The following is a 16,659-nucleotide window of genomic DNA, read 5'->3' as shown; positions in this document are numbered from 1 at the left end:
CAGGAGTTCAAGACCAGCCTGGCCAACATGGTGAAACCCCGTCTCTACTAAAAATACAGAAAGTAGCCGGGGGTGGTGGCACATGCCTGTAATCCCAGCTACTTGGGAGGCTGAGGCAAGAGAATTGCTTGAACCCGGGAGGCAGAGGTTGCAGGGAGCTGAGATAGCACCACTGCACTCCAGCCTGGGCGACAGAGCGAGACTCTGTCTCAAGAAAAAAAAGAAAGAAAGAAAACACGGATCCTACTCCCCTGTCTGCCTCTGACCAACTGCATTAAGCTGGGCGAGAAATTCTCCCTGTCTGGGCTCAGCTTCCTGATCTATAAAATGATGGAGTTAGCCTGTATCACCATGGCCCCTTCAACTCTAAATCATCAATGTTTTAAATTAGCTAATGTGGCCCTCCTGCTGGAAATGTAAAGTATGGAGTTGCCTAACAGACTGCACAAGACTAAAGAATGAAAAGAAATGAGAGCAGGAGAGTCACTTCAACTTGAAACTCACTTTGGTCATAAGAATAGCAAAGTAATGAGTTCAGACAGTTTGGGAGGAATAGAAGAGTACAAACTGCAAAACAGGAAATCCATTCTTGGCTGGCTATCAAAAAGCCATGAGCTGGTAAAAATTTAGGTTCATTTTAATTTTTAATTTCTTGAAAGTCATAAAGCCCTCAAATTAGTATATCGAGATGCCTGCTACTGAAACACAAAATTATCGTCTCCTGTCCCTGGCTTTTTAATCACTCTTGACTTCTTCAGTCCTGTGTCTGACGCTGTGATGGTTCCATTTCAGGAGCATTTGCTGCCTTGTTCTGTGGCTGGCAGATATCCTTGGCCTGCTCATCATGCTACCATCTTTAAGGACAATGCTCCAACACAGCCTTATATTACAGTTCTGTGTATACTAACCTTATCTCTCCAAATAGCTTCTGAACTTGCAGGGACTCCAATTTACACATCTTTGATCCCTCCAGTGCCTTGGCTGCAGCAGGCACTCAAATGGTTACTGAATGATTAAGAAAAGCACTTACCAGTCTTTTCAGGCATCTCAAGCTACATGGAAGGGTTTATATACCCAACCTAAGTTTAGACTACAAAATCATTTTTTTAAAAGGCATCATGTAGCAATAGAAAAGCTTATAAAAGTGAATTTTACAAACACTGAACCCAGATTTCCATAGAAAGGAGAAAAATATTTATTCCAAAAGATGGCAGAAATAAGAAATTCATCCTGAAAGTATGTTTGGTGTGATTCTGTTGAGATGGCTCTTCCCTCTGAACGTGCTCTCCTACTGACCACCCCACTGGAGTCTTGTTTGTCTTGCAGCAGTTTCTCAACACTTCACTGATTCCCAGGTGAGAAGGCAGGAGCCATCTTCAAATCCACAGATTCCAAGGAGAGAGTAATGTATCTCTCAGAAGAACAGCATCTTCTATCTTAGAAGAGTGCATAATCGTCTTGTGGAGTCGGCACAGTTCAGGTTACGTAGGCACGTAATTCACCAAATTGTAAAAAAGGCAAAGGAAAACACGCTGCATTGTAGAATAAGGCATTCAAATGTGCTGTTAACATTTAAGGCAGCTGATGGCCAAAACAGGCAAGTCAAGAAAGGTAGCAGGTTTGGAGGTGATTTTGCATCTAGAAGGCATTCTCTTCTTGCGACCTGCAAAACGAAACCATTCTGGTAACTAGTCCTCATACATTCCTCAGGAAGGCAAAAAGTTAACATCAAGAAAGTTAACGAGGCCAATACTTTAAAATGCATAGATGTTCAACAAAATATGAAACACAGGATAATCAACTTGGTGCAAGTTTGGCCAGGTTTTGCAGGGCTGTGGCAAAAGGTCCAGTAACCAAGGACACTGCTGAAATGAGGAGCACAAGTAACACTCTATGTTACAGAACGCAGGAAGAATGAAGCCGACTGAGACTGATGGTGCTGGAATCTAATGATTTCATTGCAGTTTCAAGAGTCTGTAGTTTTCCCTTCCCTCTTACAGCATGGAGGGGAGGTTCCCACAGGCACGGCGAACTCTGCTCTGGGGCCAGGCTCCTGGGGAGCGGGCTCCTTGCATTGGTCTCGTACTGGAGGCTGCCCGCTAGCTTGCTCCCCGTTCTGGCTATCTCAAGTGTAGGTGACAAATGACACTTTTCTTTTTCTAGCAGTTTAAATTCAACACCATATATATGTATTTTTTTGACACAGGGTCTTGCTCTGCCATCCAGGCTGGAGTGCAGTGGCAGGATCTTGGCTCCCTGCAGCCTCAATCTCCTGAGCCCAAATGATCCTCCTATCTCAGCCTCCCAAGTAGCTGGAACTACAGGTGCACACGAACACACTCAGCTAATTTTTATATTTTTTTTTGTAGAGACAGGGTTTAATCATGTTGCCCAGGTTGGGCTCCAACTCCTGGGCTCAAGCATTCTGCCCACCCCAGCCTCCCAAAGTGCTGGGATTACAGGCATGAGCCATCATGCCCAGCTGATTTTTAAATTTTTCATAGAAATGGAGTCTTGCTATATTGCCCAGGCTGGTCTCAAACTCCTGAGCTCAGGTATCCTCTTGTCTTGGCTTCCCAAAAGTTCTGGGATTACAGGCATGAGCCATCACACCCAGCCAATAAAATAAATTTTATCTGAGAATACTGAAGTAGTGAATACGTATGGTCTGTCTGTTAATTTTCCACGAAGAACACACTGATTAGACTTCATAGTACAGGCATTTTTTGACAAAGCAACAATCAAAAAAGGGAGAAATAGGCCTTCACTTTTGAAAAACCATATATAAATGGGGGATAGTTTTCACTCCAGATCAATGATACCAGTTTAAAATAAATGTAGGCCGGGTACAGTGGCTCATGTCTGTAATCCCAGCACTTTGGGAGGGCGAGGCAGGCAGATCATTTGAGGTCAGGAGTTCGAGATCAGCCTGGCCAGCATGGTAGACCTCCATCTCTACTAAAAATACAGAAAAATTAGCCAGGCGTGGTGGTGCATGCCTGTAGTTCCAGCCACCTGGAAGGCTAAGGCAGGAGAATGGCTTGAACCCAGGAGGCGGAGGTTGCAGTGAGCTGAGATCACACCACTGCACTTCAGCCTGGGTGTCAGAGTAAGACTCTGTCTCATAATAAATAAATAAATAAATAAATAAATAAATAAATAAATAAATAAAATGTAAATGTGCATTATGTTAAACAGCAAAGTCATGTAGTTTGATTTTGCAATAAATTTTTATTTTTATTTATTTATTCTTGAGACAGGGTCTTCCCCTGTCACCCAGGCTGGAGTAAATGCAGTGGCACCATCATGGCTCACTGCAACTGCCACCTCCCAGGCTCAAGTTCCTCCCATCTCAGCCTCCCAAGTAGCTGGGACTACAGGCGTGTGCCACCACATCTGGCTAATTTTTGTATTTTTTTGTTGTTGTTGAGATGGGGTTTCGCCATGTTACCCAGGCTGGTCTCGAAATTCTGGGCTCGAGCAATCTGCCCATCTCAGCCTCCCAAAGCGCTAGGATTACAAGTGGGAGCCACTGCGCCCGGCTGATTTTGGAGTACATTAAGGAAGCATGTAGTTTTTTTTTTTTTGGAGATGGAGTCTTGCTCTGTTGTCCAGGCTGGAGTGCAGTGGCGTGATCTCAACTCACTGCAAGCTCTGCCTCCCGGGTTCACGCCATTCTCCTGCCTCAGACTCCTGAGTAGCTGGGACTACAGGTGCCCGCCACCACACCTGGCTAATTTTTTGTATTTTTTAGTAGACACCGAGTTTCACTGTGTTAGCCAGGATGGTCTCGATCTCCTGACCTCGTGATTCACCCACCTTGGCCTCCCAAAGTGCTGGGATTACAGGTGTGAGCCACTGTGCCCAGCAAGGAAGCATGTATTCTTATCATCTTTGTTACAAAATAGCTGACTGGGGGTGGGGCTGGAGAACTTAATCAAAGAGTCCATATTCTCATTTTGCAAAATAAAGGAGTCATAAGGTTATTATCAGATAAAACTGACAAAAGGACGGATGCGGTGGCTCATGCCTGTAATCCCAGCACTTTGGGAGGCCGTGGTGGGTGGACCACTTGAGGTCAGGAGTTTGAGAACAGCCTGGCCAACATGATGTACCCCATCTCTACTAAAAAAAAACAAAAACAAAAACAAAAATTAGGCTGGGCGCTGTGGCTCACGCCTGGAATCGCAGCACTTTGGGAAGCCGAGGCGGGCGGATCATGAGGTCAGGAGATCAAGACCATCCTGGCTAACACAGTGAAACCCCGTGTCTACTAAAAATACAAAAAATTAGCCAGGTGTGGTGGTGGGCACCTATAGTCCCAGCTACTCGGGAGGCTGAGGCAGGAGAATGGTGTGAACCCGGGAGGCAGATTTCAGTGAGCCGAGATCACACCACTGCACTCCAGCCTGGGCGACAGACAGAGCAAGACTCTGTCTCAAATAAATAAATAAATAAACACAAAAATTAGCCAGGTGTGGTAGTGCGTGGCTGTAGTCCCAGCTATACGGGAGGCTGAGGCAGGAGAATCGCTTGAACCTGGGAGGTCAATGCTGCAGTGAGCCGAGATTGTGCCATTGCACTCCAGTCTGGGCAACGGAGCGAGATTCCATCTCAAATAAACAAACAAAAACCTGCCAATATGCCAGGTGCGGTAGCTCACATCTGCAATTCCAGCACTCTGGGAGGCGGGGCGGATCACCTGAGATCAGGAGTTCAAGACCAGCCTGTACAACATGGTGAAACCCCGTCTCTACTAAAAATACAAAAATTAGCCGGGTATGGTGGCACATTCCTATAATCCCAGCTACTCGGGAGGCTGAGGCACAAGAATCGCTTGAACCCGGGAGGTGGAGTTTGCAGTGAGCCAAGACTGTGCCACTATACTCCAGCCTGGGCAACAGAGTGAGACTCTGTCTCAAAAAAAAGAGACAAAACTGGCAATGAAGATAACATAAAAATATTAAGTCTAGAACCAAGAAATCTGTTTGGGGAAGAGTAAGTGAACATATTTATTCAACGATATATTAGGCTTAAATTTTATCTTTTTAAAAATTTTAGATAAATTTGCAAAGTAATTCCTTCTTTACCATGATATGTAAGGTTATATATTGTAGGAGATTAAATACAAGGAGTTAAGCGTGTATTTAACAATTCAAGGCAATGTACCAAACGAATGGCAAAAACTGGAGAGCTAAATATGTTTAGAAAGAAAAGAAATCACTTTGAAACAAAGTAGCCAAGGAAGGATGTGCTAGGATTTGCCAGCTGGGCACTGAAAGAGAAAGCATCAGAAAGAATTAAGAGAGAATGGGTGAACTGAGGCAAGAAAGCGAAGGAATTTTGACAGGAGAGTATATTTATTAAGTTGTTTTCTAAGTTAATGAATGTGGTAGGGTAGTGAGAGTCAGGAAAAACCAAGTAAAGCTAATGAGGTCAAGAACATGAAAACAGTAGGGCCCACACCACTAGGGCCTGGAGGGGAAAGTAGTGAGAAGGAAGGCAGACTGGGGTGGGAAGGCCTTGACAGTCAAGTCAGAGAGGTGGACATGGCCTGCAGGTTAGCTGTTCTTATCTGTTGTGGCTCGTGGGACTGCTGGTGACCCTGGCAAAAGTTGTGTGCTTACAACATTTTATATCGCATTTCAAGGGGCATGTACTGTCTACAGTCAGAGACCTTAGGTTAAACAAAACAAAAAAACAAAACAAAACAAAACAAAACAAAACAACACACCCTGCTGCAGGCCATAGAGAGCTACTGACAGTTTCTGAGGCAAGCTGATCTATTTCAGGAAGTTCCTCCACCAGGAAGATAAACAGGGTGGTGTTCTGTAGATAGATGAGGGTAGAACCAGGGAGACCAGATGAGCCCCTGCCATAATTCAGAACTGTAGTTAAGTGGGGGCAGAAATGAGGGTACCTGAAGGAGGAATGGAAGGGAAGGGCAGACACAAGAGATATAATGAGAGCAGATGGATTTGAGGAAGAGGAGAAAAAAATGACGCGACAGGTTCTGACCCTGACAAGGCAAACTATGATATCGGGAACTGAAATGGAGACATGGCTGAGTTTGAAATGGCAGCAGGATACCCAGCCAGAGTACTCAGAGTAAAAGATAAACTTTTTAACCACACAACACGTTGCACTGTTGAACTTCTCCCAAGTATGGCTTACTTCAACATCCCAACAGATCACAAACCCCTTTGCAGCCCCGTCTTCTTTGAAATCCCTACTTCAGTACTAGACACCTCACAAGCACTCAAGTATTTTTGGAATGCGTAGAAAAACAGCTCCCACAGGGCAGAGGCCTAATTATCAATATCCTCTATTTCTTTCCTGGCCCGGACTTTATAATAAAATAGATAGCATTTCTATGCCTTCAGACTGTGGTCAACCATCTCAGATCATCTATCAGGTAACAATGCTGTGCTAAACCAAGTAACTTCCAGGACACTGGGTCTGAAGCCGAAGCCACTCCTCCAAGGAAATTCCATAGTAGCAGCACACCCCACAAGGCTGCAGGAAAGTGAACATCAACAAAAACAGCAACCTTGACGTTAGAGTCCCACATACATCTTATGAAGTCACACTCAGGAATCTAAGGGAAGTAGACAAGACTGGCAAAGCCAGGGATGGAGTGAGCACTGCTCTTAGGAGTACTGGATGCGTTTATTTCCAGCCAATAAACATAACGTGCTGTAACTCGGTCTCTCATCAGGCTGTGGTTCGGTTCTTCAATTCGGGAAAGAAAATCATGACAATTACATCGATCAAAGCAGCAAAAGATCAGCTATGTATTTAACAGTGTGTTCTTTGGATTGATTCCATTCCATCAATATAAAATTATTCTAAAGCTTTCATAACTGGTCCTCATTTTTCTCTGTTGAACACCATGTCTGGCTTACACCTACTTTCCAAATCTGGCCTCTTAAAAGAGATCATGTACAAAATCAAACATTTTTCCTTATCAGGTGAGGTCAGACCTAAATCTACTTTCTAAACTCCTTTATCATCTCACCATTAGGTAAAAGTTCAAAATTCAAAAGGTTAAACAGAGCTCAATCCTTTGACTTTACCATCCAAAAAGTGAAGTCAGCCTGTCTTTTTTTTGTTTTGTTTGTTTTTGTTTTTTTTGAGATGGAGTCTCGCTGTCACCCAGGCTGGAGTGCAGTGGCCGGATCTCAGCTCACTGCAAGCTCTGCCTCCCGGGTTTACGCCATTCTCCTGCCTCAGCCTCCCGAGTAGCTGGGACTACAGGCGCCCGCCACGTCGCCCGGCTAGTTTTTTTTTTTTTTTTGTATTTTTTAGTAGAGACGGGGTTTCACCGTGTTAGCCAGGATGGTCTCGATCTCCTGACCTTGTGATCCGCCCATCTCGGCCTCCCAAAGTGCTGGGATTACAGGCTTGAGCCACCGCGCCAGCCTGTCTTAAGAGTGTGTCTGTTCTAATGCTAGGCAGAGATTAGATCTTTTGATGTGTTACCTCCAAAGTCTTAGGTTACGATACCATTGTAATTCTGTTAAACGCAGAATAGGCATGACATGATGTTCATAATTAGGGATCGCCTGGCTTGCCCTCCTACTTCCTGGCATATTGCTTTTAAAGGAACCATGTTTAGTATAAGGGTTTCAAGCAGTCCAAGTACGTACTGTGGACCAGAGTGAAAACATGAGTAATCTGTCAATTAATCAGGTTGACAGAGATATGACAGTGAAAAGAATAAGCAGATAAAATGTCTTCAGATCCACCCACTCAGTGTTATTTAGTGTCAAAGGGCCCAATTCTCTCATTATCATGGAAGGAAATGAAACTCAGAGAAGTGAAAAGCAATGCTGGAACTAGATCCAACTGAGGCCTGAAGTTCTCAGCTTTAAACCCTAATCAATAGCCTTACCTAACACTCACTACAGTTGAAATAAAGAGTAGAAAACATAACTTGATGAAAAAGGCAGGTTAAAAAAAATTGGTATTATTGCCAGGCACACTGGTTCATGCCTATAATCCCAGCACTTTGGGAAGCCAAGGTGGGAGGATCGCTTGAGGCCAGGAGTTCGAGACCAGCCTGGGTAACACAGTGAGACCCCGTCTCTTAAATTAAAACACACACACACAGACACATATGTATAAACATATAAATAAAATATATATATTGAAGCGGAAATTAAATTGGCAAAATTCAGGTTGTGGAAAAACAGAAACTCATATACTGTTTGTTTGTTTGTTTGTTTGAGATGGAGTCTCGCTGTGTTGCCCAGGCTGGAGCGCGTGGCGCAATCTCAGCTCACTGCAAGCTCCACCTCCCGGGTTCACACCATTCTCCTGCCTCAGCCTCCCAAGTAGCAGGGGGACTACAGGCATCTGCCACCATGCCCGGCTAATTTTTTTTGTATTTTTTTAGAGATGGGGTTTCACCGTGTTAGCCAGGATGGTCTTGATCTCCTGACTTCATGATCCTCCTGCCTTGGCCTCCCAAAGTGCTGGGATTACAGGTGCGAGCCACCGCGCCTGGCCGCTCATATACTGTTGATGGGAATGCAAAACAGTATAATCTCTATGGAAGACAATGCAGCAGTATCTAGAAAAATTATATATATCTTTAAACCAGAGATTCCATTTTCAAGGAGGCTATGTTAAAGATCAACAGCAAAAACAGAAAATGGCATATGCATAGGATGGCACTGGGGCTTTATCAGTAATAGCAAAAGACTGGAAATAATCCAAAAGGATTATCAATGGTTAAAGAGATGAGAAAGATCTCTATACATCAGTATGCAGCAATCTCTAGTATATATTGTTCAATGAATAAACGAAGGCACAGAATAGTATATGTAGCTGATATCTTTTCTGTAACAGCAGTGTGTATGTGCGTATGTACATATGAATGAATTATGTATTTGCTTAATCTTTGCAAAATACGAAACAGTGAAAGGATAGATTTCTCTGAATATATCTTGTTCATAATTTGACTTTGGAAATGTTTTATATATTCAAAAAACAGCAGCAAATAAGACAGAAAAAAATACAATAATTTGAACACAAACAACTTAGTCTAACTGTATTATCAAACTGGTGACAAAACTGCCAGGGGAAATAATAACAATAATTCCAGGGCGGATGCAGTGGCTCACACCTGTAATCCCAGCACTCTGGGAGGCCGAAGCGGGTGGATCACTTGAGCCCAGGAGTTTGAGACCAGCTTGGGCAACACAGCAAAACACTGTCTCCATACAAAATTTAAAAATTAGCAAGGCATGGTGGCACACACCTATAGTCCTAGCTACTCAGGAGGCTGAGGTGGGAGGACTGCTTGAGCCGGGAGGCAGAGGTTGCAGTGAGCTAAGATCACAACACTGCCCTCCAGCCTGACCAACAGTGAGACCCTGTCTCAAAAAAAAATATATTATTATTATTATTATTATTTGAGATGAGGTCTTGCTATATTGCCGAGGCATGTCTCAAACTCCAGAGTTCAAGAGATCCTTCTGCCTCACCCCACCAAGCAGCTGGGATTACAGGCACATACCACTGTACCAGCTGTTATTTTACGTGACCTCAGAAAACAGCACTTGATGAACTCATATCTATTAGTTATACTGGTGTTATCTTGAAAGTATTTTGCCAGGCACAGAGGCTCACACCTGTAATCCCAGCACTTTGGGAGGCCGAGGTAGGTGGATCATGAGGTCAAGAGTTCGAGATCAGCCTGACCAACATGGTGAAACCCTGTCTCTACTAAAAATACAAACACTAGCCAGGCGTGGTGATAAGCACCTGTAACACCAGCTACTCGGGAGGCTGCGGCAGAAGAATTGCTTGAACCTAGGAGGCAGAGGTTGCGGTGAGCCGAGATCACGCCACTGCACTCCAGCCTGGCATCAGAGTGAAACTCTGTCTCTAAAAAAAGAAAAGAAAAAAAATGACCAAAGAAATAAAAACTCTGTAATGTTACATCTGAAGATAAAATACTAATGCAAACTTATGATTATTTTTCTTCTGAAAATACATACTTCCTGCTTCTTCCCACTGAAAAGGCTTAGAAGCAATTATACCCCAGCAGCAATGAACACACATAGCACTCAGATCGTGATTTTTAAATGCCATTTCCACTGAACAGAACCAGGGTCAAATGGGCCTGAGAACTGACTACTGTATCAGACATCCTTTTTTTTTTTTTTTTTTTTTGAGACGGAGTCTTGCTCTGCCGCCCAGGCTGGAGTGTAGTGGCCGGCTCTCAGCTCACTGCAAGCTCCGCCTCCCGGGTTCACGCCATTCTCCTGTCTCAGCCTCCCGAGTAGCTGGGACTACAGGCGCCCGCCTCGTCGCCCGGCTAGTTTTTTGTATTTTTTAGTAGAGACGGGGTTTCACCGTATTAGCCAGGATGGTCTCGATCTCCTGACCTCATGATCCGCCCGTCTCGGCCTCCCAAAGTGCTGGGATTACAGGCTTGAGCCACCGCGCCCGGCCCAGACATCCTTTCAGTGGGGAATTCAGAAAGCAATTCAAGGAACAGCTAAATCTAAGTCTGGGACGGAAAATACACAAGAGCTGCCTGGATACGGCCAGAAAGTAAGGAAACTACCGAAAACTAACATCAAAAGTACATAGAAGCCATCCTAAACAGGCTCTCACAGACAAAAAACAAAACAAAACAAAAATAAACCAACAAAAAACAAAAACAAAAAAACACAACCATATAAAGGGTAAAAAATATAAAAAATGTAATTATTTAAAATTAAAAAAAAATCTCATTGAATACCCTAGAACTTGGCCACCAACATCTTACTATGAAAATTAAAAGAATTAAACCTATATTCTGCTTTTCCCATATTTTTTTAAGATCCGTATTTCTTTCTTTTTTTTTTTACGGAGGCGCAATCTCGGCTCACTGCAAGCTCCACCTCCTGGGTTCATGCCATTCTCCTACCTCAGTCTCCTGAGTAGCTGGGACTACAGGCGCTTGCCACCATGGCTGGCTAATTTTTTTGTATTGTTAGTAGAGACGGGTTTCACCGTGTTAGCCAGGATGGCCTTGATCTCCTGACCTCATGATCCGCCCGCCTCGGCCTCCCAAAGTGCTGGGATTAGAGGCGTGAGCCACCACGCCCGGTCCCATGATCCGTATTTCAAGTCTACTAAATCATCCTGTTGATGAGGAAAAGGTTTTTTTTGTTTGTTTTTGAGACAGAGTCTTGATCTGTCACCCAGGCTGGAGTGCAGTGGTGCGATCTTGGCTGGCTACAACCTCCACCTCCCAGGCTCAAGTGTTCCTCCTACCTCAACCTCCTGAATAGCTGAAACTACAGGTGGGCGCCACCTTGCCTGGCTAATTTTTGTATTTTTTGTAGAGACAAGGTTCACAATATTGCCCAGGCTGGTCTTGAACTCCTGGGCTCAAGTGATCTGCCTGCCTCAGCATCCCAAAGTACTGGGATTACAGGCTTGAGCCACTGTGCCCGGCAGGAAAGTTATTTTTATTGAAGCATTTCAGCTCATCAAATGCGGAGGTAATAAGACAACTGAAAAACTGGACGAGCATGGTGGTTCACACCTGTAATCCCAGCATTTTGGGAGGCCTAGGCAGGTGGATCACCCTGAAGTCAGGAGTTTTGAGACCAGCCTGGCCAACATGGTGAAAACCCATCTCTACTAAAAGTAACCAAAAATTGGCCAGGTGTGGTAGCATACACCTGTAGTCCCAGCTACTTGGGAGGCTGAGGCGGGAGAATCACTTGAATTCAGGAGGCAGGGGGTGCAGTGAGTTGAGATCGTGCCACTGCACTCTAGACTGGGTGATAGAGCGAGACTCTGTCTCAAAATAAATAAATAAATAAAAATAGAACTGGAAAAATCATCATTTGTGGCCGGGCATGGTGGCTGATGGCCATAAACCCAACACTCTGGAAGGCCAAAGTGGGAGGATCACTTGAGCCTAGGAGTTTGAGCCCAACTTAGGCAAGATGGTGAGACCTCGTTTCTACAAAAATTAAAAGTCACATGTGGTGCTGTGTGCCTGCAGCTGTTAGCGAGGCTGAGGCAGGTCGATCTCTGGATCCAGGAATTCAAGGCAGCAGTGAACTATGATCACACCACTACTCTCCAGCCTGGGCCACAGAAAGAGACCCTCTCTATAAAAAATAAATAACATTTTAAAAATCAGCCAAAACATGGACCACACAGTGAGACCTTGTCTCTCTTAAAAATTAAAAAATTAGGCAGGCATGGCGGTGTGTGTCTGTAGTCCAGCTACTCAGGAGGTTGAGGCAGGAGGATCACTGGAGCCAGGAGTGCGAGGCTGCAGTAAGCCATAACGGTGCCACTGCACTCCAGCTGGGTGACAGAGACTCTGTTTCAAAAACAAAAATGTTAGGGTATGGTGGCTCAAGACTGTAATTCCAGTTACTCGGGAGGCTGAGGCAGGAGGATCGCTTAATCCTGGGAAGTCAATGCTGCAGTTAGCCGTGACTGTGCAACTGTACTCCAGCCTAGGTGACAAGAGTGAGATTCTGTCTCAATGAAAAAAAAAAAAAAAAAAAACCCAGCAGCAGCAGCAAATCACCATTTGCCATTTCAACTAAAATGATTAATTCAGGCTATGATCATCAATGGATACAATCACTTGATAAGGAGAACTTTACAAATGAAGGAACCAGGCTGTCATTACCTGAACTCAGCGATCACATCAGCATTACTAAAAATAGGAGAGCCAGACATCCTGTTTCTCCAGATGGGAGGCAATACACAGTTTACAGTAACACCTAAAGAGCCAAAAGCGTTGAACCTAAATCTAGTCAAGGCATTTAAAGCTAACTTCCATTTAACAAAATAATAAAAACAAAGAACAGATTAAATAAGCGGTTTCCTGACTCTCAGCCAGTGAATAAATCTTTCCACTATACTACTACTAACCTCTCTGATCCTCAGGACGAATAGAAGCTGCAACCTTAAGACCGATTTTCAGATGGTACTGATATGGTTTGGATTGCTTGTCCCCTCCAAATCTTATGTTGAAATGTGATCCCCAATGATGGAGGTGGGGCCTGGTGGGAGGTGTTTGGGTCATGGGAGTGGATTCCTCATGGATGGCTTGGTACCCTCCTGATACGGTTTGGCTGTGTCCTCACCCAAATTTCATCTTGAATTGTAGCTCCCATAATTCCCATGTATTGTGGGAGGGGCCCGGTGGGAGATAACTGAATCATGGGGGCGGTTCTCCCATACTGTTCTCGTGGTAGTGAATAAGTCTCAAGAGATCTGATGGTTTTATAAGGGGAGACCCCTTTTGTTTGGTTCTGAGTCTCTCTTGCTGCCACCATGTAAGAACTGCCTTTCGTCCTCCACCATTATGGTGAGGCCTCCCCAGCCATGAGGAACTGTGAGTCCATTAAACCTCTCTCTCTTTATAAATTACCCAGTCTCAGGTATGTCTTTATCTGCAGCGTGGAAATGGACTAATACACCTCCCCACAGTAATGAGTGAAGTAGTTGTTAGTGCACACAAGAGCTGCTTGTTTAAAAGGAGCCTGGCACCTCCTTCTCTCTCTCTTGCTCCCTCTCTCGCCATATGACACGCCCGCTCCCCTTTTGCTTTCTGCCATGAGTAAAAACCTCCTGAGGCCTCACCAGAAGCCAAACAGATGCGGGTGTCATGTTTATACAGCCTGCAGAAATGTGAGCCAAATATAAATTACCCAGTCTCATGTATTCCTTTATAGCAACACAAAAAAAAAAAACGAACGCAGGTACCTTTCTCCATCCAAAGCATTCAAAAACCTTCTTAATTTTGTTTTCTCTGTCTGCTCCCAGACTAGAACTAAGCAGCCAAAGTGAATGCTTAGCACACTCTCGGGGAAGCACAGTCTGTCTTGTACCAGTGCCAGACGCCACCAGAACAGTGGCGCAGGCAACTGGATGAAGACAAGACATTCCTCTCCCAGCAGTGTAACACCATCACAGGAACGGTTCTGTCCGGACAGCTGACTACTGCTGGAAAGAAACCTGCTCAATTTTAAATCTGCCAGCCACTTTTTAAAGTTGCTGGATCTACAATGCCAAGTATAAACAGTTACTTTTTTGATCTGTGTCTGAAAGAGTGCATGCAAGCTTAATTTTGTAAATCAAACTGCATTTACTTAAAAAGGCAGGGTAATAGCAGAATCTAAAAAGAATCTTATTGAGACTTAGGTAAGGAAGGCTTAAGTTCCAAGTTTATTTCTGCTCTTCAGATCGTGTTTGCATTTAGCAGCTTGCCCTTGCCATGTGTTAAAATGGCCATAAAATGCTGAGAAAAAGTCAAGGCAAACTCTGACTGCCTGAACATACTGATAAGAAAGGTCACGAGCATAGTCACCTCAAAGACTGAGCACTGTAGAGTATGTCTTCTTTCTCAAGGCCAATGATACTTCAGATACCAGATGGTTTCATTTTTCAATTGTGGTCCAAAGAGAGGGTTGAGTTGGGCCAGAATTGCAATCAGCCAACTAAAAGAAGGATGGGAGAGAAACAACAACAAAGTGGTGAAATCATGTTGGAACATGACCAGTTTCAATTAGCATGAAAAAAGTACACTAGCAAAACTTAAATCTACTGCATTCACACCAAACCTTCTATATACACTGTGCTAACTAACAGCAGCTTGTCTGATAACAAAATGTTTCCCAGGACGTAGCCTGCCTTCATCTTGAGACATATCACAAAGCAGTGAGGCTTCATCACAGTAAGTCTCTGACTTTTCTCTTATTACTCAATTACCTTTCTAAGTATCCAAGATTTCCTGAATTCATGATATCTTCGCTTCAAAGTGTTTTCACCTAATCTCAATTTATCATCATCACAATTTCCAACATCAGGGAAAATATGTCTTATTTTATCCATTCTCCAAATGTTAAGACCCATAACCTATATGACACACCCATTTTTACTGGTACAGGCAAGGTTTGACTGCAGCTTATCATCTTCCAATTAGACTGTAACACGTAAGGTCCCTTTCTCTAATCCCCACCACCACGAAAATATGTAACACATCCTACTGTGAAACTTAACAGAATGGGCATTTACCTTCTCCCCAGTTTACTTCAGAATCTAAATAACGAGGCATTCCTCTGTATTACAGACTAACTATAAAGGAAGTACAATGGTGCCACATCTTATTTCAGGGTGAAAAGTGAAAAACAGGTTGGGTGCGGTGGCTCATGCCTATAATCCCCGCACTTTGGGAGGATGAGGATCACTCGAAGCCAGGAGTTGATGACCAGTCTGGGCAACACAGTGAGAACCCATCTCTACAAAAAAATTTTTAAAATTCATCAGGTTTGCTGACTCGCACCTGTAGTCACAGCTACCTGGGAGGCTAAGGTGGGAGGATCCCTTGAGTCTGGGAGTTCAAGGCTACAGTGCTATAGTTACATCACTGCACTCCAGCCTGGGCAACAGAGCGAGACCCTGTCTCTAAAAAAAGAAAAGAAAAATAGCACAGATTTATCTGTAAAATGTTCTTATATTGCTCACAAAGTTCTGTATAAAGGGTCTTATATATGATATGGTAATTCATACGCCAAATAAAGTTTAAGAATCACTTAGCGGCTGGGCGTGGTGGCTCAAGCCTGTAATCCCAGCACTTTGGGAGGCCGAGACGGGTGGATCACGAGGTCAGGAGATCGAGACCATCCTGGCTAACACAGTGAAACCCCGTCTCTACTAAAAAATGCAAAAAAACTAGCTGGGCGAGGTGGCGGGCGCCTGTAGTCCCAGCTACTCGGGAGGCTGAGGCAGGAGAATGGCGTAAACCCAGGAGGCAGAGCTCGCAGTGAGCCGAGATCTGGCCACTGCACTCCAGCCTGGGCGACACAGCGAGACTCCGTCTCAAAAAAAAAAAAAAAAAAAAAAAAGAGAATCACTTAGCTCAGACAAAAGCAAAGAACAACAACAACAAAAAATATGCAAATGTCTGGGTATTCAAACCATTCTTCACTTACTAAAGAAATATTTAATGAGCACCTACTAGGTTCTAGGCCTCAGAAATACAATGGAGAAAAATGAAATGTCACTGTCCTCATAGAGCTTACATAATAGAATGTCAGGTGATAACTGTTATGAAGGAACTCAAGCAGGGAGAAGGAATAGAGAATGGCTTCTGGGGGCATTACTTCGACAAGGTGGTCAGGGAAGGAGTAAGACAGGCAGGGGGATGAAGCAGAATACACACTGCCTTTAGTTCTTACTCAAAATCCAATTGACCACTGAACAACATGGGTTTGAACCATGCAGGTCAACTTGGATGCCTGGGTCTGCTCATATGCCTGCCTCTCCTGCCTCCACCTCCCTTTCCACCTCTTTCACCTCTTCTTCTGCCTCTACCACACCTGAGACAGCAGGACCAACCCCTCTTCTTCCTCCTCCTCAGCCTACTCAGTATGAAGACAACAAGGATGAAGACCTTTATGCCGAGACAACAAGGATGAAGACCTTTATGCCGATCCGCTTGCACTTCATAAATAGTAAACATATTTTCTCTTCCTTATGCTTTTCTCAACATTTTCTTTTCTCTACCTTCCTTTATTATAGGAACACAGGATGTAAAACATATACAAACTATGTGTTAATTGACTGTTTATGTTATTGGTAAAGCTTCTGATCAACAGTAGGCTATTAGTAGTGAAATTT

General features: G+C 44.0%; 1 protein-coding gene across 2 annotated transcripts in view; it reads right to left on the bottom strand.

Annotated features, from left to right (window-relative positions):
- Positions 1-1,168: 1,168 nt before the first annotated feature.
- ATP6V0E1 (ATPase H+ transporting V0 subunit e1) overlaps positions 1,169-16,659 on the bottom strand; it is a 49,664-nt gene continuing 34,173 nt past the window's right edge. The window contains exons 3-4 of one of the 2 annotated variants that reach the window (XM_017859279.1): positions 14,348-14,477; positions 1,169-1,663 (exon numbers count right to left, since the gene is read on the bottom strand). In XM_017859279.1, the coding sequence (XP_017714768.1) occupies positions 14,384-14,477 (94 nt within the window). In that variant the 3' untranslated portion in view covers positions 1,169-1,663; positions 14,348-14,383. Of the gene's footprint in view, positions 1,664-14,105; positions 14,478-16,659 lie in introns of those variants that run through there. The other variant, XM_017859280.1, reaches the window with a different exon arrangement.

The sequence above is a fragment of the Rhinopithecus bieti genome, unplaced genomic scaffold (genome assembly GCF_001698545.2).
Source record: "Rhinopithecus bieti isolate Rb0 unplaced genomic scaffold, ASM169854v2 scaffold_49762, whole genome shotgun sequence".
Classification (NCBI taxonomy): domain Eukaryota; kingdom Metazoa; phylum Chordata; class Mammalia; order Primates; family Cercopithecidae; genus Rhinopithecus; species Rhinopithecus bieti.
This window is presented reverse-complemented; position numbering and strand designations above follow the sequence as displayed.